At 39.2% G+C, this 24,106-nt stretch overlaps 3 protein-coding genes across 4 annotated transcripts; 1 reads left to right on the top strand and 2 right to left on the bottom strand.

Moving 5' to 3' along the window:
* Positions 1-1,370: 1,370 nt before the first annotated feature.
* Positions 1,371-11,948, bottom strand: sez6l2 (seizure related 6 homolog (mouse)-like 2). 2 transcript variants are annotated; one of them, XM_026356253.1, is made up of 19 exons: positions 11,814-11,948; positions 10,985-11,065; positions 10,628-10,756; positions 10,323-10,538; positions 8,197-8,333; positions 7,868-8,060; positions 7,231-7,416; positions 6,949-7,132; positions 6,253-6,416; positions 5,360-5,554; positions 3,920-4,058; positions 3,261-3,457; positions 2,975-3,169; positions 2,647-2,841; positions 2,350-2,541; positions 2,211-2,249; positions 1,797-1,914; positions 1,535-1,646; positions 1,371-1,415 (listed from the first exon to the last, which is right to left on the bottom strand). In XM_026356253.1, exons 2-19 carry the CDS (start codon positions 11,040-11,042, stop codon positions 1,386-1,388), a joined length of 2,679 nt encoding a protein of 892 aa, XP_026212038.1. In that variant the 5' UTR covers positions 11,043-11,065; positions 11,814-11,948; the 3' UTR covers positions 1,371-1,385. The 2 variants fall into 2 exon arrangements, with proteins under 2 accessions (XP_026212038.1, XP_026212047.1); XM_026356262.1 differs by lacking the exon at positions 11,814-11,948 and adding an exon at positions 11,557-11,602.
* A 73-nt stretch (positions 11,949-12,021) lies between these two features.
* asphd1 (aspartate beta-hydroxylase domain containing 1) lies at positions 12,022-16,190 on the top strand. Its single transcript, XM_026359123.1, has 6 exons — positions 12,022-12,114; positions 13,418-13,896; positions 14,016-14,222; positions 14,445-14,652; positions 15,142-15,255; positions 15,436-16,190. The coding sequence occupies exons 2-6, from the start codon at positions 13,444-13,446 to the stop codon at positions 15,543-15,545; spliced, it is 1,092 nt and encodes a 363-aa protein (XP_026214908.1). The 5' UTR covers positions 12,022-12,114; positions 13,418-13,443; the 3' UTR covers positions 15,546-16,190.
* Positions 16,191-19,362: 3,172 nt separating this feature from the next.
* cabp5b (calcium binding protein 5b) lies at positions 19,363-23,075 on the bottom strand. Its single transcript, XM_026358180.1, has 6 exons — positions 23,025-23,075; positions 22,030-22,060; positions 21,780-21,923; positions 20,152-20,261; positions 19,814-19,961; positions 19,363-19,391 (listed from the first exon to the last, which is right to left on the bottom strand). The coding sequence occupies exons 1-6, from the start codon at positions 23,073-23,075 to the stop codon at positions 19,363-19,365; spliced, it is 513 nt and encodes a 170-aa protein (XP_026213965.1).
* Positions 23,076-24,106: the final 1,031 nt, after the last annotated feature.

Raw genomic sequence — 24,106 nt, 5'->3', positions numbered from 1 at the left:
GAACGGTTAGGAGTCTATAGCTATTAAACAACAATCAGTTCTTTTTAAAATTTACAAGAACATAACTGGTACGAGTAGATGCAGTATTGTATTCATCTATGAAGAAAAAAAATTGAGCTCAATTCTACAAGTTTGACACCATTCAACAGAGACTTTATTTCCATTTCAGCAAATAATTTACTGCCTTCAAAAGAGTGTATTTAGATATGAAGCAAAGGAATGCTACTGATGATAAGAAGAGAATTAAGTCTACAAAGCAACAGTCTCCAAGATCCTTCATTTGGCACAGTGAACGAGACTACATTCACCGTTCAATCATTGGTAAATAAATACATAATGCATCACAGCAAGCAGCCAAGTTTGTAATTTTTCATCAACATAGTGCATACAACATCAAATCGTATAACAATGATAACTGTCAATAACTATAATGATAATGGCAAGATTGAGCAGGAGCAATATAATTTACAATCAATGCATGCTCTAAGCATAATGACATTCATGTCCTCACCTTCTCCTCTATGTCATGTGACACTGGGTGGCGATGCACTCCAGAAATAGCAAAGAATAAAATAAACACTGCCTTTGTAAATACTACCGCAACAACAGATGAAACACTTAGGGACAATAAATTATTCAACATTATATTTTGGCACTGAATTTTCATTATATATCGATATATAATGAAAATATATAACCTCCCACCACCATGTATAAGTGTATATATGAGGCTTATATATAATTAAGCATATATATCAACCTCAATCAATATTCAGTCAGATATTTACATTCAATTTGTGTGTGTGTGTGTGTGTGTGTTACACAGAGACAAAGTGAGGAAGAGAAAACGACTGTTAATCTCAAACTTCTTCTCGTGATAGAAATTGAAGTATTTATCCCCTTTACCCTAAGAACTTTGTAAAATATAACATAATCTACTTTAAAAGTAAAACATTCAGGATGTATTAGATGCTCGTGACTGCAACTTTTGATTGTTACAAATTGAATATTGCCAATAGTGGCCTTGTAAATAAATAAATTCCCTTTTGCCCCTTTCCCCCCTGACCTGTTCTTATTCCTCCCACATTGTTATGCTGTTATTTTTTTCTTTGTTGACAGTTTCTTACCCTTCATAAGGCACCAGTCCTAACTATACAGAAAGCTGGACCGTGAAGTAGGACCCACGTTTGGCAGACCAGCACCAGGGCAACAAATCAAATTAAAGCACTTGCAAAATAAGATAAACCAGAGATACACTGATGGTAAAATGGAGTGATAATCAAAAATTAACAATAAAGGGACAATGAGGCCTTAAAATTCTAACAAATTTGTCTTCCAATAGAATTTAATCTGTGTTTTTACTTCTCACCAAGACCTTTTCTCCTTTAGATGGACACTTCATATTCCCGCGTATCCTGTGGTCAAAGTAAGAAATCAATTAGTGAAAAATCAGGAAGGAGGAAATATACACATATTAATATATAATAATTACATATAATATATTTAAACAGATGAGATAAATGTCCGTGCTTACCCCTGCCTCATAAAGAGGGTTGTTGAAGTCGGACTCAACTGTGATGGGACTGTAAGAGTGCGTGTGAGAAAGTGACTTCCAGAAGAGCGGCTTCCATTCTAGTCTGCATATGCTGTAGGTGAAATACAGTGCAGTACAGTCAGTATTGTGGACTGAGGTGAACATAACAAAAAGCTGTGTTGCAAACACCACACCACAGCGATGGGGGGATGTGAACATTTGTGTAACTCCATCAAGGTCAAATGTCAGTTTGCGTACTTACTTTGTATAGTACATGTAAATTCCTCCAATCAGAAGGATGACCAGGATGATTGGCAGAATTATTGCCAAGGCAATGTTCTCACTCAGGATCTGATGGGATGGCTCGAATGACTGGGACACTGTAAAAACAGTCAAACAGTTATCAAAAATGTGGTTGTTATTTCTGTCACAAAGACAACAACAAGTCTGCTAAATCTGGAAAGATTTCCTACATTTCAATTAACTATTAACATTATCTACACAACCTAATATATATTTCTTTGTATTTCTCTGTTTTAAACAAGGTATTGTTTACTTGATACCACCACTAGATGGCACCAAAGTAAAGATTTAACATTTCACATGTAGTTTTTAATGTTTTGTCTAAAGAATCTTTATACTTATATGATAAATAAGAGAGGAGAAAATTAATCACCTTCTAATTTGTGATCATCCAAAAGCTCCTCATATGCCACTGTGTGAAATAAAGACAACAAACAATAATGAAAATTTTGTTGAACGCCATTTTCCAAATCAATGAAACTCCCCGGTGTTATATTAAATTAAACCTTTACCCTTGCAGAAGGGCGGTGGGCTGTTCCACTGAGAGGGGTGACCAGGAACACAGCTGATAATGACCTCACCAATAAGTTCGTAGCCCTCATAACAGAAAAAACGCAAAGTTTCTCCAGCTTGGTAGCTGTGCTTGTACAAGGTTTGATAACCATTGTCGGGGACGCCAGGGTTTGGACACGGGTCATATTTTACTGTTCAGAACACACAAAAACACAGAGACAGTCATGTATTTTCAGTTAATTTTGATGTGTGCAGCAGTAAGCATCATTCCAACAGGACACATGGAAGAGACTTACAGACACACTTTGGGCTGCGGTCGCTCCATTTGGGGGTGCCGGTGTCTCGTCCATGGCAGGAGATTTGGCTGGGACCTTCCAGTTGGTAACCCTGATTACAGGAGAAACGGACGACTGTTCCAACTGCAAAACCCGCTTCAGGACGCACTGAGCGCGCGCCGTTTACCACCTCTCCTGGATCTGGACACTGTTGGACTATGGCGTTGGACAAGGTGGGACAAGTATAACAGTGTTTAACTGCATTAATAATTTAATTATTTAATATTTGTGGATGAGAGTTGATTTCAGAGAGGTGCTGGAAGTCTAGCTGTTTCCCCCTTTGTGTTACCTTTAACACAAGTTGGTGGACTGCTGCTCCAGGACAGGTCCCACTGGCAGGTGATGATGTCAGAGCCACTGATGTCATATCCTGGTTGGCACTGATAGGTCAGCACACTGCCTCTCACAGGGGAGGAGTGGGATGAGCTGATCCAGCCAAACTCAATTTGAGGGAGGGTAGGACAGGTGTCATTTGGTTCGACCTCTGCATGACGGAGAAAGAAAGACATTCAGTGAAGGAGAACGGTTGTTAATGAGACTGCGTGTGCACACAATCAGTTAAATAGGATACTTACCACGATAATGAATGAGGAAACCCTGACTTAGGATGAAACTGGAATCATCTGCCTCACTCTGAAACTGAATGGTGACCTCTGACCCCCCTGACAAAACCTGGAAACGCTCTCTGGACCCCAGGTATTGTCCGATCACGTGAGACGTGAGATCACGTCCATCATAAATGGTCAGCACATCAGTGTGGCGGATATTTAAGCTATAAGAAGGAAAGATAATAAAAAAAACAGAAATGGGATTGCATATCAGAGGGGTTGTGTGTTTTAAAGACGGGCAGTCCACCCACATGACGCTTTCTATTCGTCAGTACAGTGAACAGAGAGAGGAAAGGCAGGAGAAACAGATGATTATATAAAACTGGAACATTATATAGCTCTTCCTCAGTCAAATTATATGTTACTTCGAATTCACGAGCTACATTATCACACTGTAGATGTAACTTTTCTGTATGCAGTATGCAAAGGTGAATCGCTAGCTTAGTTGATATCTAGGTCATTACAACCAATCCTCCTACAGGGGCAGTTCCTCTTTGGCTCAGTGAGATTTGAGCTAAAATATCAGAAAATTCAAAGGAAAATCTGTGATACTGGTCAACTGTTTGCTAATTTCCTGTTACAAAAGTGAAATAATATGAAATTACTTAGTTTGTTGCCACACTCACATTTGGACATCCAGTTCAATGCGTTTCTCCTCATTTCCATGGATCTGCCATACACAGTCTTGCCCCTTGGAGTAGCTCTGGGGCCAATCAGGAGACAGGATGGTCCCTGAGGGATCGGTCAACTCTCCTCCACACAAAGCTTACAGAGCAGAAGAAAGAAGAGAGAAGCCGAGGTGAGGATGTGCGCTGGGAGACAGACTAAACGATGAAAGTGGTGATGAAATAACAATAGAAGCTGGAAAATGATAAGCAACTGGAGAAGCAATACATTATTAATCGGTGAGAGAAAACAAATAAAGACAGTATAATAAAGGAGAATGGTCCAGGAGATGTGATAGCGATTGCAGAGAGCACTCAAAGTAGGGAGATGTCCAAAATGGGATCTATATTATCATGAGTATCATAAACAATGGTTTGATTGAAACTGGAACTATGTATGCATCCATGCTACAAGAACTTGTCTGTAGACAAATGAATGAATATGAAGAATGGTCATTTTCATATTGTTATTGGAAAACAAATGTCAACTTGTGGCCCTCACAGATCTGTAAATGCAAACAACCTGTAAAGTGTGTCAGTAGGGTGACGACAACTCTGGCTGCAAACTGTTGCGGTGGCAGCCAAATCCGTAGCTTCTATTTAAAAGCAAACCCACAATTTTGCCTGCGAGAACACATTTAATTTGATTATGTTTGGAGGATATGCCTGACGGTACACACGATGCCAGGACTGGGTACTTGGTTCCTATTTAAACCGAGGCATGAAACTGTGAAGTCACACAGACACATAGCTAACCTCGCTCCTGGAGTGAATCCAGGGCTGTTAAAAGAAACGTGATCATGTGAGGAGAATAAAAATACCTGGACTCTCCACTGGGAAGCCGTGAGAACTATAAAATATTATCAATACAAGCTCTTGATCCCACATTTTGCCAGCAGTTAAACAGTTTGCACTGTGAGAGAGACAGCCCCTCCTCCAAATGTGGATTCTCTAGACCTTCATGATGACCATTAAACCTCTGACTTCTTGTTCAGGCAGAGCACTTAACTTACTGACATCCACCACCCAACACTCCACTGTGCATGAGCCACTTGTGCTTTTCTGCGAGCACGAATCTCACACAGCATATGGCTTTCAGAATTTCCTTTTGTCACTTTAACGCTTGGCTGAAATGATAGCACCTGTATTTTCATCTGTTCCATGACCCGGTGCAAAGTCTCTGCCAGTTTTTTAACCATCACAGTGTTTGTGCTGCTCTCAGCTTTCACAGCGTGCCAGCAGATCAGCAGATGACACAGTCAGTGTGGCTCTAGTCTTCTTACTACAACATCTTGATGCCTCAGGCACCCATCTCAAGGCAATATGGTTGAATAATTGTTTAAATTAAAATCTCTCTTATTGCCAGATTTAAATGAAGCCAAACACAGTCCTGGAACGTACCTTTGCACACAGGTTCGCTGTCGTTCCAGTGGGGATTGCTGGGATCGACGCACTCAATTGTCCCCGAGCCCTGTTCCATAACAAAGCCTGGAGAGCAGGTGAAGGACACAGTGGTACCCAGCTGATATGTGATGTCACTGCTGCTGAAATTTCCATGGGCCATGTAGGGCTCCCAGCAGTGTTCGTCATCGAAAGCTTTAAAAAGAAAGAAAGAAAGAAAGAAAGAGAAATAAAGCAATCAGAACAGTATTTTACTATTTCCTTAGATTTTTTTGCTTGACAAAATTAAGCTACCATTCCCATTTAATTGAAGATGGAGCTGTGCTAACTTTTCACTTGGAATGACACAGAATCTCAAAGCCCCCCTTGGCACAAAAAAGAAACCTCTAGGTGTCAGGTGCTAAAAGCTTAAACAGTGAGAACCTTCAAAGCCTAAAATAAACCCCACTGAAGCGTGGGCAGACTGTGAGCACTTATGTGGCTAATTATGGTGCTCTTAAACCCAACAACAAACTAATAAAAAGAAAGCTTTGATTTTCAAGAGAGCTGCAGCCTGTTAGACTTCACTCCCAATAAAGGTCTAACATATATCAATTATCCTATCTTATCTAACTATGATGTTTGACTTAGCAAGATTAAGGTCAACCTCAAAAAAGCTTCATTGAGATTAAAATAACTTGTAGCAAATGACCCATCACCTCTGAGGCTTTTGAATTCAGATAATTGGTGGGTTCTGCCATAATAAATCACATTCAACTTGTTTTCAGCAAACGCTGACCCAGGCATTGAACATTGTACAACAACGAGGTCAGAAAGATGTCTGATACTGCTTTTTTTACTGTGCTGAAAAAGGAAAAGGATGCAGGCTGAGTATCTAAAGTCTCTGTGCTCACCCTCGTATCGCAGCGCCAGAAGCAGAGGGATGGAGGAGGAATCCGCTGTGAGCTCCAGGTACAGTGTGGAGCTCTCACTAAGCAACCCACGTTCTGGGACGTCATCCATGTCTGAGTCAAAGAGCGGTGGAGACAGGGAACTGTTTCCACTGCGCACAATTAACCTAAAAGGAACAAACCACAAAGACACCCGAAGGTAACCATGAGAAAAGTGGAAGATAATCAGCATCTGAAGAGGGAAACGTGTGAATGTACACAGAGACTGAATTAAACTGAACGGAACAAATTTTCATTTGTAATATTTAAGTGAAAATCTTTAAGTTAGTTATTAATTTTAACTTTTTAACACTTTTCTCTTTTTACAATTATAGTAATTACTGAGCCTTATAATGTGTTCCAAGCATTACATTATTACTGAGTGACTAACTGAGCCTTGGAGAGGGTTGTGGTGGATTATAGGTAGTGTAATAACAGGGCCCTAAGAAAAAGAACTACATACAGAATAAAAAAGATGGTATCACTCTTTCTACTGCTGATTTTCCCAAATCAGCGTTAAATCTATTAGCCAACATCAGTTTGTGGAAAGAGTCCTCAACATAAAATAGAGAGTTTAATGTGTCACAACCACACAGACACTGTTCATTCTGGTTTTCAAGTTTTCTTTTTTATTCAAAAGAAGTGGAAATGGAAACGTACTTATCATCATCTTCATCCAGTGCGATCCTCTCAAAGTGTAGGTGGAGTCTGTGTCCCTCTTTGGCTTCTATTAGCCAGTGGCAGCTCAGGTTATTTCCATTACTGTGGTTGCTGACAGATGGAGGAGGAGGGGACAGTATCCGACCTACTGTTGCATTACGAATCCACCCTCCACAAGACACAGCTAAAGAAAAATGACAACTCACATATTATGTTTCAAAATTCACCACCTACTAGAGGGTGTTTAGTATAACGTTTGGATTATATCAAATCTATACTGACCGACACATCGAGGCTCAGGGGTGCTCCAGTGTGGCTGTGTTGTGTTGACACACGTAGCCACCTCGTGGCCACGAACCTGGAAACCTGGGTCACAGTGGAAGTGTGCCTGACCTCCGGGATGGATGTCCGTCACTGTCACGCCACCGCCCTCAGGAGACAGAGGGAATGGGCAGGACAGCAGAAAGGCTGTGGTTTCATGAGACAGAAATGTTTTTTAAACGAAAGAAGTTATTTTATTCATAATTTGTATGGGCCACCATTTCACCTTTCACCTCTTTATAAACCAAACACTGTTGTTGATACTTCATCATAAACAGAACTTCCAGGTCTTTGTTCCTGATACACTGATCATACACAACTTTAAAATGGGTCTGCAGCTACTTAGACCCATATGCAACATGGCTAGATTTAGAGAGTCCTCATACTGACCTCTGTCACACTGGTGTAAAAGCTTTTTATCACTACTTTCTCTGGTTAACACTAGAATCATGGAGACACAGATCAGCCAAATCTGCTATTTAACACATAAATAGATAAATAAAAGTAAGAAATCAGTGATGGTCATCACAGACACCCATTCGCCTGTTTGTTCCCTGTTTATAAAACCATAACATGTCAATTTGAAGTGTTAAGTTACCTTGATAGTGGAGGCTGAACATGCCGTGGTTGGTCTGTCGGAGGCTGCGATAGTGAATGTACACCTGATTGGTTGTACTGCGAATCACCTGACCCTGTCTCATCAGGGTCTCATTTGCTAACAGCTCTGGTCCAGTGCCTCCATAGCCCATAATAGTCAGAGACTCTTCCTTAGACAGATTGACCTTCCTCACCTGGAGAAAGAAGAGAGGTTATGTCTTAAACTGAACATTTGCCTCTGTTTTGACAATTTAAATGTGTTAAAGTGCAAAAGGATTTATTTTAAAAAGCTTAATTTGAAAACAATAATGTTTATTAACTCATAATCACCTGAATTTCAACTCCGTAGCCGGCATACACAGTAATGCTGTAAGTGCACTCTAGAGGGGCAAAAGATGATGATGACGATGCAGGATCTGGTGACTCGACAACATCCTCCATCGCTGACAACGTTGCGTTGCATTGTACTGTGAAGAGGGGGGAAAGGCAGGAGAAGACAAAGATAAACTGCTGAGAAATACATCTAACGCTTCTTAAATTCACTTCATACTGGGAGGCTTTAGCAAACATACAGACCCTGTAGGTTTTTTATAGCAACAGCATGACTCACATTAATGTAGTTTAAGTACTTTGCTCAAGGGCTTCTTGCAGTTTCACAGTGATGAGAGATCATTTATAGCTTTTTTCCCAACTCATATTTTCCCCAGTCAAAGGATTTTTATGAATCAAAGGTTTTTTTGGACGAGGATTGGTGGGATCAGGTGCAGCTGAAAACTTCCAGCATGGTGGAGAGAGAAATTACAGTATCTTAAGATATTAAATTGAACTGTGTGAACTGAGAGTGCCTCTCACACAGAAGAGACGGTATCTGTAAAAAAAATACAAACTAGTGCTGGATTTAAACAGTGGCATGAGAATCGTCTTCGAAATGAAAGTAAGAAACTCGAGACCAACACTTTTAGGTTTGTGGAGGTAATCTGAACAAACAAACAACCAAAAAAAGATGATGAATGGATGATGTCTTCTTTTCCCAAACATCCACATACACAGCATGTGTATTTGTGCCACATAAACTGACCCCACGTATAACCGAAGCTGCTGCTATGCTTCGATAGAATCACGTCTTGTAATACAAAGAGCATCTGATCCTGATTAAAAAGATGGTTTTCGAGTCAGTTTGTAAAACAATAACCAGAAACCATGTTCTCCAATACGAGGAAAGACGCCCAGCACCTTTCATATGTGGCTGGAAACAACAGGTGTTAGCATTTGTTTAGCTTAGTGTGAGACAAAAGCCTCTTAAAACACAATTAGATGTTTTTGCACCACGGACTCGTGGGTGGATTATGTAACATTTAAACACAGACAAGCTGGTTATTACCTCATGTTTCCTGTGTTTATGCTAAGCTAAGCTAACCAGCAGTTTGTTAGCTTTCTGTCTGTATAGACATGAGATCTCACTGATTATTCATCTCGAGTGACATTTCTATTTTTGCCTCTAGTGTACATCAGCTGACCTCCCTCGTGCAAAATCCCATTTTATTAATTTTCATTTGTGGCTCAGAATGAGTAGCTCTCAACGTCAGTGTGAGCGCAGGCATCTGAGCCACAGGAAAATGCTGTGGTTTCGTCTCACTTAAGTACATTTCTGACAGTCACTCACATGGGATTCTACTGTGCTCCTCACAAACCTCTATTAATATTCTGGTCATGATGGCATCGCTGACTGACTCATTCTAATTTATCAAATTAATACTCCTGTTCTGAGGCTATTAAGACAATAACAGTGCTTGTATTGAAATTTATGGGATCACTTGGTTCTGTCAGTATGCTGTTTTCATGTTCAGTGGCTGTTTTTATTTGTTTGCTATTAGTATAACAAGTAAAAGACAAACACATATTAAGATTTGATTGTCCAGATTCTTCTGCAGAGATTTTAGAGTCAATGCTGCACCAAGTGCATGTAATGTGTTTATGATTCAATAGGATAAGAGGAAGAGGCAAATTATCCAGACAACTTAACCAGTCGGTGTATTTTCTGGGTACAGTGTAAGTGTATCTATTTTTAGTCAAGTCTGTGTGAGCAATCCCACACTGAAAAGACATGGAGCTAAAAAGCATGTGTAGTATTGACACATCTCACAGAATCAGAGAAAAAGGCAGTCGTGCACTTCACAATCTTCATTGCTAGTCTGTGTATGCATTGATTTGCCTACATTTTAGTCCTGGAATGCAGAAGTGCAAACATTAACTGGTTATATAACAGTGTTCTGAAAAATATAAAATATACAGCATCTGTTTCTTTACAGATGCTCTATAACATGGTGCAGCACCATGTTTTGTTATTTATTACCTTTATCTTAATTATTAGTCAGAGAATAATTCTTACACTGCTTTTAAAAACTATTCAAGACCAGTTAAGACGCAAGGGAAGCAGATTACTGGCATGCAAGTACCTGGCATGTGCATGGTCGTTATGGTGGTGGTGGTGATGAGAGTGGTGGTTGTCTCCTCCTCCATGGGAAGTGAGGACATGGTATTCCTAGGCCCAATCCTGCTGGCTGCTGAGGAGGAGCTAAACGCTGTGGTGAGCAGCCCTGGCGATATGGCTGTTGCTGTTGACTCAGTCTGTCCATGTCCAGGCACAGCCTGTGTTGGGTTGGTGGTAGTACCTGCAGAGTCCAAAGGTTTAATTCAGTGTAGGTGATTTCCAGTGAGCAATCACCCACTTATTTATGGTGGTTAATCTGCTTTACTGTACCTGTGCCTGCAGAAGCCTGTCCTAAGTACTCCTTACTCTGCAGGGCTGCATGGATCAGGTCACCCAGAGGGTAAGAGTCTGGGCTGGATGTTGGTGGCGTATCAGGCTCAGGATTCATAAAGCTCATACCTGAAATAGTCAGACTTTGTTATTTACAAATAAACAAATAAACAATCATCAGGAGGACATGTTGGATGGATACTTAAGAATAAGGAGTTATTAAACAGGTTTGATATTAGCAAAGTTTCCATTAGTCCACGACTGTGGTGCCATTAGAGAACGTAAACACACACACACACACACACACACACACACACACACACACACACACACACACACACACACACACACAGTTACCTGAAACTAGGTGGATCATGGTGACAGACAGCAACACAGCAAGGCGTGTGAACCCCATAGCTTTGGATGAAACTGAATGACCTGAGAAGGTTAAAGTGAACACACTGATCAGCAAACCACGATGCAGAAATGTAAAGGGAAAATTGCATCTTATGCTTCACCGTGGATGCTTAAATTAGTAGTTTATAATTACGGCGGTAGCCACAGAAATAACCCGTGCTAACTGGAGTGGTAATGAATTGCAAATGATTAGTCACATCATTACTAATTCTCTCGCAATTCAGGTGCTGAGCATATGTTTACATCACACAGGCCACGATGACTCGGATTAGAGGCTCGTTGGGATGTGATACTGTAAAAGCTCAGCTCCAGCAGCAGACAAAATATCCGTTCAGTTGATCCAACACAGCCGCGTAAATAACAATTTACCATCATCTGCACAGAAACAAACAGACGCGCACGATCTAAGGTGAAATACTGAAGCCTTCCCTCCTCATGTTCTCCCCCAAAATCTGCAACAACATGCCCGAAAATGCGCTATTCCAAAAATGAGCAAAGGACCCTGCCCTCACCGCAGGTGGACTGGAAACCCGATTATGTTGTCAACCTGTTAATGGAGAAGTGTCACACGGCAGCTCCGCTGTTTTTCAAGGCGTTTCCTCGGTGGAAACAGCAGCCTGGTGGCTCACAAAATGATGGGGCTATTCGAGGCAGCATCCCTCGCACCTGCCCCGGCCCTTTTTGTGCGGAGGACGATTTTTGGTATCAGTCATCATTACAGGGAGACCGACAACCAGCCGAGCCACACGCAGAGGAGCCGGGCGCTTACCTTTGTCTGCCAGGCTGCGTCCTGTGGTCTTTATGTTGGACTGTGTCCTGTTGCTTCAGGCCCCGAGAACACGGCGGGGTTTGTGCTGGTGAGATGCCCCTGGCTGGTCACCGTGTGGTTGACGCATTCGGCAATGATGTGAGGGCATTTGTGTTGGAGCTTCGTGCGCGCTCTAGCGGCCGCATGCGGTAACGGCAGCAGCGCGCAGCAGAGAGCCACATTTTGTCTGTGGGCGCGGGAGGAGCTGTCCAGCAGCACGGTGCTGAAGTGTGTCCGACACAGCGCCGCACCGCTCAGCAAGGTAATCAGACAGATGCACGATGCGGCAGGCGGTGGGTAAATAGGGAATGATTCCTCAGCTACAGGCCTGCATGTGCCACACGGTCTGCATGGCGAACATGTTGTGCGGTGGTTTTCTGTTAGTGATTTTTTTTTTTGTTTTTTGCGCTAACATGGAATGCGGGTATTAAACATGGCCCAGCTTAGCTGTGGTGCAGAATTAAAACAAAATGAATGGTGAAGTCCATCATTTATGAAACGCCATCGCACCTTCATGATGCCAAGCCATGCGATACCCTGTAGATGTTTCTTGTGGGCATGCAATTAATGCAACTACGAAACGAATTCGCTGAAATGAGCCTATTAGAAAAGAGCCCTCCCACCTAAAGCACATCCACACGGACGTGAACACACACACACACACACACACACACACACACACATACACACATGTGTAGTGCCTGCAGGTAACAATAATGAAAACTATAAGTCTGGACTTTATGCATCCAGTAACCTGCCTCGTAAAGTTGAAACTAAAGTAACATGCAACATATAACATGCATGCACACACAGATTTAGTTTATTATGATTTTAAAACTGTCTCCTCAAATTACATCAAATCTCTCAAAGCTCTGTGCATGAACAGAGACACATTATTCAACAGGAAAGAGAGCACAAGGTCTTCCTCAATTAGACAAAAGTTGGAGGTGACAAGAAAAAACAATACAATAACAAGAAAGTTTGGTACTCGATACAAGTAGTATGCAACAAACCCACTGCCTAACTCTAACTTTTCTATGTTCATCTCTGTGTAGTCAAGGAAAACACAACACATTTTTGAAATTAAAAACAGAAAAGCAGCATTAGCAGCCGAAGTTGAACCTTGACTTCACATCATTGCTGTGAAGTCTTTAGTGTCTTTATATAACACAATAAAGCCAGTCACTGAGCCAACTAAAACAAAGGGTCAGTGGCTGTGTGAAGGACCAGCAACCTGCCCTGAATGTCTCACTAATTTGCAGTTGATGCATGGTGGGAGAGGTTTCAGCTCCTCTGTGACGCTGAGGAGGATTAAAGTTAAAATAAGTAGACGGTTTGAAACCAGGACAGTCAATTATTCCCATTTAGGCCAAACATGTTGACCAACAGAGTCCCCACTTCTCCTTATTATGATGTGAAAGACTTTGACAAGCCAGAAATGTCTTTGGGTTGTGGAATATAACACGTATTACTGTTGTTTTTGTTACATAATTCAGGGAAAATACTTAGTAGTTTGCCACACATATATAAAATTACCATACACTCTTGATCTGTTTCTATTGCAGCACTTCACTGTCTCACTATTTAAAGGATGCACTGGTCAATGAACACACTGCCCTTGCCTCCATATGTTGAGCTGGGTGTCCATTCACTGAGTGGCCTTCTGTGGACTCTCCTGCTCCTGTTCCTGTGGCACTGTTACCGAATAGGCTCCGACCTTCCGATTCCCGGCCACACACATGCTGGAAAACTCAAGTCGGGTTCAAGGCGGTCCATGATGTCCCGTGGCGGCATCTGTGCTGGAACAAAGTGTAGTGCACGGTCCAAGTTGTCACGGAGTGATCAAATTACTCCCTTTATTTCCATGGAAACAGAGGAGGATGAGGAGCAGGGACAGGGCTACCTCACCCCTGTGCTGAGTCATGCCTTGTTCCCAGCCCAGGCATCTGCAGAAGCCAAGAAACTGTACGCAGCACTGCAAGAATATGCCAAACGCTACAGTTGGGTGGGCATGGGCCGCATTCATAAGGGCCTCCGAGAGCAGGTATTTATTCTATGTATGAGTTGATCGATACTATATTACATGAAATTTGATAAAAAAAGAACAGAAAGCAAAAACATAGTTAAGAAGTAATTGTTGATTTCTCATTGTTCTCACATTAGGTCAAACTCAATGATCACTCTGCTATACAGAAGCCTCATCTCTTCTTCCTGCCTGATGTCCCAAGTGTTCCTTTCTTCCCACGTGATGCTCATCGACATGATATTGAGGTCTTAGAAGCCAATTATCGTGTAATATTAGAGGAATTCAAGGCAGTTTACCAGCGGGGCATTGATTCAAAACAAGGATGGACCTGTCTGGGACCAAAGGTATACAGTGTATACAGGATGTCCATTAGAAGCAGGTAGCTCCAGAGAAACCTGGAAAAAAATGCTTATGCAAAGTCTGTTGGAAAGAAACTGGCACATTAAGAGAAGCCAAACATACAGTAGTGTTTTACTGAAAGAAATAAAAAAAACATCTTAACAGTTGTTTCAGTCTTGTTCCATCATCTACTTGTCATATTTATTGCAGGTCATTATCTCTTTCAGGGCCAGGCAGTGTTTCCCTTGTACAATGCAGGTGTCTGTGTAGCAGGAAACTGTCGCTCGTGTCCCTGCACCTACCGGACACTTCTCTCTCTACGTACATTTATCAACAGCAACTCACTGGGATCTGCAGGATTTTGGCTGTTGGGACCTGGAGCTACACTGGGGAGTTCGTACGGACCCACCAATACACGCCTCCGTTGTCATCTTGGTGAGTAAAACAATTATTTATCTGCTGTCATGTACATTTGACTCAAATCGTTGGAATTTATTGCAATGCACTGTAAAAAGTGGATTCAGACAAATCAAGGCACAACACCCATAAACCCCTATTCAGTACAAAGATATACAGTATATAATGTATTAGGAATGATGCATAAAGGCAATCTAGCGTGTAAGTGTATCAAGTTGAGTGAGAGGATACTGACATATTGTATGATGCAGAATACAACAAGACGTAATATGATTGTTACGCAAAAAAAAAAAAAAAAAGCAGACAAAATACAAAACCATTGCATAACGATGTACTTTGTGGGTCAGGGTAGAGGTTCATTTCCCTTTAGCCCATTTTGTACTATGATCCGTCTGGCTTTAATCCTCTCTGTTTTAAACATCGGACAGAGTGCACGGCCTTCTTAGTCGAGGGAAAGCGTAACATTTTGTAACTGAAGTTTAAAAAAAAAAGACGTCACTTCTGTAGGTCTGCAGACTCCATCCATGTGTGAGCTGGTGGTGGGAGGGGAGCCTCAGTGCTGGTCAGAGGGACACTGCCTCCTGGTTGATGACTCGTTCCTTCACACCATCTCCCACAAGGGTCAGTTGATCAGAAGCAAGTTAGAAAATGTTGTATGTAGAAATGTAGAAAATAAATGGCTCATATTTCTACATTTCATTTTAAAAATGAAATTAATTAGATCATCTCAAAATATGATTAGAACATTATTTGCATGCTATATTATTGTATATGTTATAATTGTAATATTGACTTTTAAAGGTCCTCCAGATGCTGGACCTCGAGTCATTCTGAGTGTGGACCTCTGGCATCCAAATGTGGCTGCAGCAGAGAGACAAGCACTGGACTTCATGTTCAGCCCTGACCTCTAAATGTGCTCATGCACAACCAGTATACAACATACAGGGATGCCTTACCTTAACCCTGCATGTTGTGGGTCATGCTTCTCATTCCAGTTGATGAATCACTGTGTGAATCTGCCCTAAGAATTACACAAGCCATTAGCCATGCTTTCAAGCGATGAGTTATTTATTATCAGGAAGTGCCCCTTGAATGCATCATGAAGGATGGTGTTAGATAATATTATGTGCTAGACAATTTGGCTGCAAACTGTGAACTGACAGCACAAAGGGACATAGATGTGGTGTAAACTATTGTAAATCTAAAATGATGAATGCTATTTGCATGTGTGTATCTGTCATGATTATTGAACTTTGTTTTCAGCAGCTGATGCTTGTGCTAATATTCCTTTGGGATGGAAAGATTATTAGAGACAGTCTGGGATTCTTTATTTGGAAATATGTAGAGATTTTCTACGATTAAACCAAAAAACTGTGAAAACATAAAAATCATACAAATGTCACATATATAAACGTTTACATACTGTGGTTTTTATTTCTCTTAGTGCAGCCCTCTATATATGCTCGTATGTTTCTATGTATAAATTAAATATTTTCTTGATTATTATAGTTAGTGGTTCGTAGTGGTTTACATATTGTATGACATGCATATACAGTACATCAGGGTTTTTGTCAGTAAAAGTAAAGTAAAAACCAATAAATCAATACTGACTGTGTGTTTGCATTAATAAAGTCACAGAATACACGTGTTGGTATATTATTCATGGAGCAGAGCTCACGTTATACAGTACATGATGAACAAATGTATCTCAATGCAACCAGTGGTGTCTAAGCATATTATGTTCATTACACTAAAATAGCCTGGTGATTGCCTTGGCTTGTTGAATGAAGGTTAAATAAAATGCAAATACATTTATTCCTGTAGGGATTCAAAATGCCTAATGTTACTGTTTGGTACAATACAGCAGGTAAGGATTTTATAACATATATTTCTAATTCAGGTTTATCAGACGCACTAGAGTTCTTTTTTTTGTTTAAAGCATCATCTTGACAATACACTGTTGTTCATTAAGCTCCAAAATATATATAGTTTTTTTTGTTACTTTTTTGTCAGTAGATGAGAATTAGTGCAGTGATTTAGTCTTATCTGCCATCTGTTCATCTGAGGGTCCCATGATGAGGATTACAGAAGCTGAACTAATCCCCCCAGAGAGACAGATTATTCCCGAGATTGTTTAAATATAGTTTTATGTATGTTTATTTATGACGTATGATTTATCCAATAATGGACATTTACTCTATGACCCGCGTGAGATTTAAGCAACTAATGGAATAACTCAGAAGTGTTTCTGTCATAGGTCAGCATTAAGTGATGCCAGTCTGCAAATAAAGCTCTAATCCCAAATTTGCTCAGCTGTCCACCTTGTCATCACAAGTCAAGGTTATGCACCTTGCAGTGTCACAGTGATGTTTGAAACAAGTGATGGCATCTGCAGCATATTCACTCGAAAGACAAATATAGCTATTAGCACTTCCAACACTTTTCATGGTACTCTTTTGTTATGCAACAGCTTAAGCAACCCCAGAGAGATTATTTCAAAAAATGAAAACAAAAATTAACAAAGAAGTTGGAAAACGAGTCTGTTTTTTTATTGTTAGTTTGTAAGTTTAAAATTACAACATTGTATTCAAGAAATATTATTATACTTTTTATTTTTCTTGGTATTTACAGTATATAATATTTTCACAACATAATTAATATTTTCATATGTAGCGCAATAAAAAATAAACCCCTTACTGACTATGTTACCTCTCACTCTACATGATCGGATGGAACAATTACTTGTCAGACTTCTGTGTTGCTCCTCCTGCAACAAGTGAAGGTATAGAACACTTGCACAGAAAAAACAGGACAAATTACTGAGAAATACTTTTATTTTCTAAAATTGGATGAAGTACGCTATGAGTATTAACAAGGCAAACTTAGAGAAAACACACTCTTGAATACAATTGATAAAGAAACTTGAAACAGATGGCCAGCAGCCTTTGCACCCCGCTGAGAGAGAGGGAGGTGAAGATCTGACAGTAGAGGACATGTGGCCGTATTGAGCTCATGTTCTCCAGGTGTCAGTGGTGGGACAGATGGCTTTAATGCCAGGGTCAAGGCTGCAGTCACATCAAAATAATGTAACTGCAGCCTTGACTGAAGCTCCCGAGTCGGTGCTGAGCATTTTCAGCTGATTGATAACTGTTCTCTGCATTGATACACTATAAAGTAGCAGACGCTGAAGATCACCAGTGAAGACCTGAGCAGGGACCAACCAATCCACTGTTGGTCTCTTAAACTCTAAAACGATTGTAGTAATATCATAACATAATATGAAGTTTTACACTTGCAGGAGGTAAACATGAGCATTTCCCATCTCTTTCATTGAGCCTAACATGGTCCTCTGTTCTAATGTTATTGTTCGCAACAATTAGATGTGCATTTGATGTTTCTACTTCACAGATTCTTTCATGTCTTCTATAAAATAATAGATGTTATTAATATGAGCATTTAGCACATTCTTAAGCCTACACCAAGGTACGATGTCAGTGTGAATCTTTTCTATCAGGGAGGTCAGGACAGGGTTTACATGGACACTTGTGATGTAATTTAACAAACTGATTCAATGTGAGGACATTTTAACAGCTGTCCTTTCTGGAGCAAACATCTGGATTTATAGCTGACTCTCCACTGTATATCAAAATGCCTGGATTTCCTGCCTCGTGACATCAGTGACATTATGTTAATTCAGAGGCTAAATGTTTCTGTTGTAAAGATACACCCACTGACTACATGTCTCAAATTGAATACTCAAAATAGTCTGCTGATAAATGCTGATTATGATTTATGCTGTTCAATATCAATAATCACTATTAATATTAATACAATTTTACATCACAGTTATTCTACTTCCCTTATTCCAGCACCCCAGGGACAACTTTCAGTTTTCAGATAGGTTGTTGTTTTGGAGAGGGTTATACTGTAGTAATCCAGTTAACAACTGTAGTTATTCAAGCTCCACCAAGACAAAACAGTGTTGTGATTCTTTTTGCACAGCAGACAATGATATGTATTCTCGCTGCTATGTGAAATAGGTCTGTGACATTAAGGGTAAACTACTGTTTCTCAAAGCTGCAGTGCTGTAAATATACAAAATGTTAAGGTGTGTGTACATTATTATGGAAAAATGAGGGTTTGGCACAGCGCTGCATTATTTACCCTCCAAAATTCCCAGGAGCACCACCTTAACTAAAATGCTAATGTCACTAGCAGCAGATCGCTACATGTCAGAGACCCAAACAGTGTTTTATACAATCTGGACAGATGTATGAGCATTTCTAATGCATTGCTGATTTAACTGACTGGCTGATCTCAATATGAGGGAAATTCAGAGATATAACCAAGCTAACTAATTTTCCATTTGTTCAACAGCACTTATTAATGGGACCCTCCAAGGGGCAGTGCAGTGTGGGTCAAAGTTCAATAAATCTGAACTCCCCTCAGTGCATCACTGAGGTACACACAGAGCTCAGAGTTGATGCATGCACAACCATAATGGTGAAAATATCATTAACGTTGTGACTGTCTAGAATTACCATCAATAAGAAAGTTGTTATATTTATTAGCTAATTTTTTGTTCATGTAAAATTAATAAACACACATCTATTATGTGCAAAAGTGATGCCTCAAATATAATATGAACAACTATCCATAAGAAAAAAAATACTGTCAGCATAAAAATGCATAATTTCCTTTAACAGCACTCCATTTGTTTTGTTGTCCTTATTTCTGTGACATCATTTTCACAAATTCTGCAAAGAGAATGGACACAATACTGATCAGCTGATAAGTTTTTGTAAATTCGAAGCAAAATGTGAACAGTTTTCAGATCCTAAATGTGACCACTTTTTAAGTATTAAATACAAATATAGACTAAATACAAATATAGACCATGTTTCATTAAATGTAAAGAACATGAAAATTACAGAAATATTACATTTTTGTGGAATAACATAACAGCAAAGGCACAGATGAGAATAACATTAATTATTAGTTATTATTTTCAATTTATTTATATGTTAAATAATTCTATCTTGTCTCAATTTGAATAATAAATTGATAATAATTCCTTCAGATTTTTAATAAGTATTTTTTTAAAACAGTTGATACTCACTAAAGGTGAACATCATTTATTTTTTCTGTGCTATGTGTCAGTGTGTGTTTGTGTACTCACCCTCAAAGTCAACTGTTCCATCTCCGTTATTATCAGCTTCTCTGACCACTGCTTCAATTTCATGTTTGCTGGTGTGTTCTCCCAATAACTTGACCATGGCATGTCTCAGCTCATCTGAAGTGATCGCACCATCACCGTCTATATCAAACTGTGAGAATCGGGAGGAAGTAAACTGCATTAATTTAAATATAGCAATACAAACTTTAGTGCATTTTGGATAATTAAACTGGACTACAATCACAACATCATGTTTTTTCTTAATTCTAGGTTACAGCTGTTACACGATGTTCATTTAATGCCCACCATGGGGTGCTAAAGATCAAAAAGAGAGAGCTCACTTCTTTGAAAGCATCTTTAAGTTCCTTCAATCCAATCATCCCTGCAGTTTCAGCCAGAAGTTTGGGGGTCATTAGGTCCACAAAATCCTCAAAGTCCACCCGTCCCCCTACTGTAATGAGACAAATGTCAAAACTAATACAGAAAACACAACTCTTTCTTTTTCTCGATTTTTGACTTCTGACAAAATGTAAATGAAGTGAAATACAGAAGAGTTAAGACACAGGTTTATTCATAGTGTTACCACCTAACATTAGTGTTTTGTCAGATTTCATGAATGTGAACCAGTCACATTTAACATCTGTGAGTATCTCAGTACATGTCAGACAAACAACACCCAGCCAACCATACAGTCTCCCTGCAGAAGTCAAGTTCACTGACTAGTGTATCCTTTACTGTGTTAGCCTATATGTAATAAATTGCAAGAGGACCAGTGGTTGTGAGGGACGCCAAAAGTGCCCCTGTTATTTTTTGTTCAGATCATACAGTTTATTTATGTTGTTATGTTTCTACCTCCTTGTTCCTACACTCTGTAACCTTCAAAATATGCAAATAAAGGGCTCAGGAGACACAGAGCATGCAAAACACTCATCTCCTGAAACTTTCAGAAGAACAAATGCTGCAAAAGGTCTTTGAACTTTATGCAGCATTCAAATTTTACTTCAGTTGTTATTTCCATTGTAATATACAATGAAGTGTTGCTAAGTTCTTTTGATTTGTGGATTTTTACCAGCTGAGCACCTTGCTGACCTGTGAAGTAGCAACAGCAAAACAGCTGTGCAATGCATTTAGATGCCACACTCTGACAAGTAAAATTATCCACAAGTGGCAAGAAAAAGTGTGTGAACCTTTGTAATGTCATGATTTTCTGCATTAATTTGTGATAAAATGTGATCTGACCTTGATCTAAGTCAAGAGTATTAACAAATAGAATGTAATGTAAAAAACAGATCTTTTATGTCTTTATTAAGAACAAACATAAAACCTCACAGTGCTCACAAAAGCTGAGCTCAGGTGTTAAGAAAATGTGTTTGGAGGTTTGGACTAGAGCGACTTCGAAACTTTAACTTTTTAGGGAGCTGGAATACAAGAAGAATACACGTATGAGTGAGCCATACCTCGCTAAAAGAAGCTATCAGAGGATCTACAATCAAGAATAGCTGATTTACATAAAACTGGAAAGGACTTTAGAAATTCACCAGTCTACAGTTAGGCAAACAATCTACAAATGGAGACACTTTGGGACTGTCACTACTAGATCAAGAAGTGGGTTTTCACTATAAAGTTTTTATGGTTTCTTCTATAAAGACATTAAAGATCAGAATTTTTTGTGTTATTATTTTAGGCACAATATATTTGTTAATAGTCATTAATGCAGAAAATCATAAAATTTCAAAATGTTCACAAATGTTTTCTGGCAACTGAATATGCATGAGATAATATACAAGGTAGGTTCTTTACATGTGGGAGTTTTTTTGGCACAAGCGGAGCTAATTAATAGCATTTCTCAATTTTAACCTGCATAAATGCATCAAAAAATGTTATTTTAAATTCAGAGAAGACACCAGATATACTGTAACTCTTAATGAAAAAAAAAGAAGAAACACTTCAATTAAAAGTCCCTACTCACAATTCATGTTGATGTTCTGGCTCAGTTGTATCAGCTCCATTTCAGTTGGCATGTAACCCATGGTCCTCATCAGGTTCCCCAAGTCTTTACAGGTTATGAAGCCATCCTTGTCTTTGTCAAACTCAACAAAAGCTTCACGTAACTCTGCACATCACACAGACAGAGAAATTGAGAACGGCATGTGGCGTAATATTTAAAAGGCAAATTGCTCCTATACTGTAGTGTTCATCAGAAAACATGAAAGAATTACCGTCTATCTCATCATTTGTAAGACGTCTTCCCTGCAAAACAACAGTATAAAGGTCAAACAATGTTAGTATGATTCATATGTAGTAGATACTACCATTGCCATGTCCACAGTTATTTAAGTCCATCTTTCTGGAAAGCGGTGACATCGTTTAAACCTCATAATTGCTCTGTAAATACTGTAGTACAGATAGAAAAATAAGAAAATCTGTAAAAAAAAATCTGATTCTAGACTCTTGTTAGTGTCTTATGAGTGGAACCATCTGAAACTTAAACTTATTTGAAATACACAATTTTTTTTTATCTAATGAAAGAGTATAATATCTTTTGCATGTGCTTTCAGCTTCTCTGTCATATAGAATAAAGGATTAATGAGCCTGCACTTTCAGATTAACCCCTATTAGCGTACAATGTATTTCTGCACATTCTGGGAATATGGATTTGTGATAATCTCCGAACACACTTCTGTTCACTTCTAACATCTGTAAATATGTTTTGACATGAGGATCAGGCTAACTCAGTGCTAAATCCTTGATTAAACATTTCTTTAAACCATACTCTAAGTTATGTGGGTGATATCATGTCATACATACAGAATATTCATTTTAAAATTAAATCATTAGGGCAGATTTCTGATAAATTTCAATTACTGTTGAAGATATCTATAGAATTGATGAATGAAGCATGCAGCAAAAGTAAATTGTTTTTTTTAATAGTCTTTAAAACATATAAAGCACAATGCGTCTTACTAAAAAGTTTGCTCTCCCATCGCTATAACACGGGACTAGTCCTTTAAATGTCTTTTCCCATTCGCCTGAAATAGTGATATACATGAATGACCATAATGACAAAATAGTATTTGTTCATAAGTGATCAACAGATGACGAAAGACGAAAAACATTTACTTAAAATATGCTAAAATACAAGTGGTAAATCAACAAACAAGCAAACAATACGCCACAAACTGTACTGTAACACCACACAACCATCCCCACTTACTTCTCTCTTTGTTCCTCCTCGAAGAAAGATGCAGGGTTGCTTTAGACTCATGCTGGAACGCTCTCAGTTGCTCTTATTTTAAAATTTCTTTGTTTAAAATCCACTGTGTTATATGAACCTGTATCGGTTTGTTTCTTTTTCAGTGTGAGCATATGTATGTACGATCATATGTGTGATCAGCTGTCATCTGCGTATGCCAGAGAGGAGGGACGAGGTCTCTTATGGATTATCTCCGCAGCTTTGGTCTAGAAAAGAAAGACAGGCTTAAAGCTCAAACACTGCTGTACAAAAATAAATAGAGACAATTTGACTCTGTTAGTAATGATAAAAACTGCAGCCTTACTTTCTATTGTAGTATTATATTGTATTGTTCATTAGTAAAGTATATGTGACCTGTAAGTGATTGGCTCAGTTATGGATGAATCAAGTGAAACCTGTACTGTATGTGAACTTTCCATGTTAATCTCACAATATTATAATTTTTATTTTTTTAATTTGACATTTTATCCTTAAAAAGAAGCAGATGTGATGAATATGAACATGTGGATTTGTTCAAAAAAACAAAACAAAACATATTAAATACATATCTGTCCAGTTTTTTTTAGCAGCTTCCATCCTTTCACATGATGCTGGTGAGTAAATGACCGGCTGGATAAAGCTTTATGACAAAAGGGAAAACAACAGATGGAAGTGGAGAGATACAAACTCCAGTGTTAGAGGGACTGTGAATCACTTGCCAGTGCGTAGCATGTGGCATCAGCTTTGAAACACATTGTTTTACAGCTATAGGTTTTGATCATAAATGGAATAATCTAAATAGACGGCTCTGTCTGACTGGTCAATCTCAGCTAGCAACCTGCAACTTATCTACACTTTTTCTTAGCTATCATGACCGCAGCTCTTAAAATGCTTAATTTATGATTTTTGAATGATATCATATGTAATGAGCTTGTTATGTAACAAGAGGCTGAGTGCATGAATTAAATAAACAAATGTGGATATGACTAATTTGATCATACCATAGTAAAAGCTGCTGTCACATAAAGTGAGTTTGGTCTGTCTGTTCCCGGCTGTATGTAAAC

This window comes from Anabas testudineus, chromosome 8 (genome assembly GCF_900324465.2).
Source record: "Anabas testudineus chromosome 8, fAnaTes1.2, whole genome shotgun sequence".
NCBI lineage: Eukaryota > Metazoa > Chordata > Actinopteri > Anabantiformes > Anabantidae > Anabas > Anabas testudineus.
This window is presented reverse-complemented; position numbering and strand designations above follow the sequence as displayed.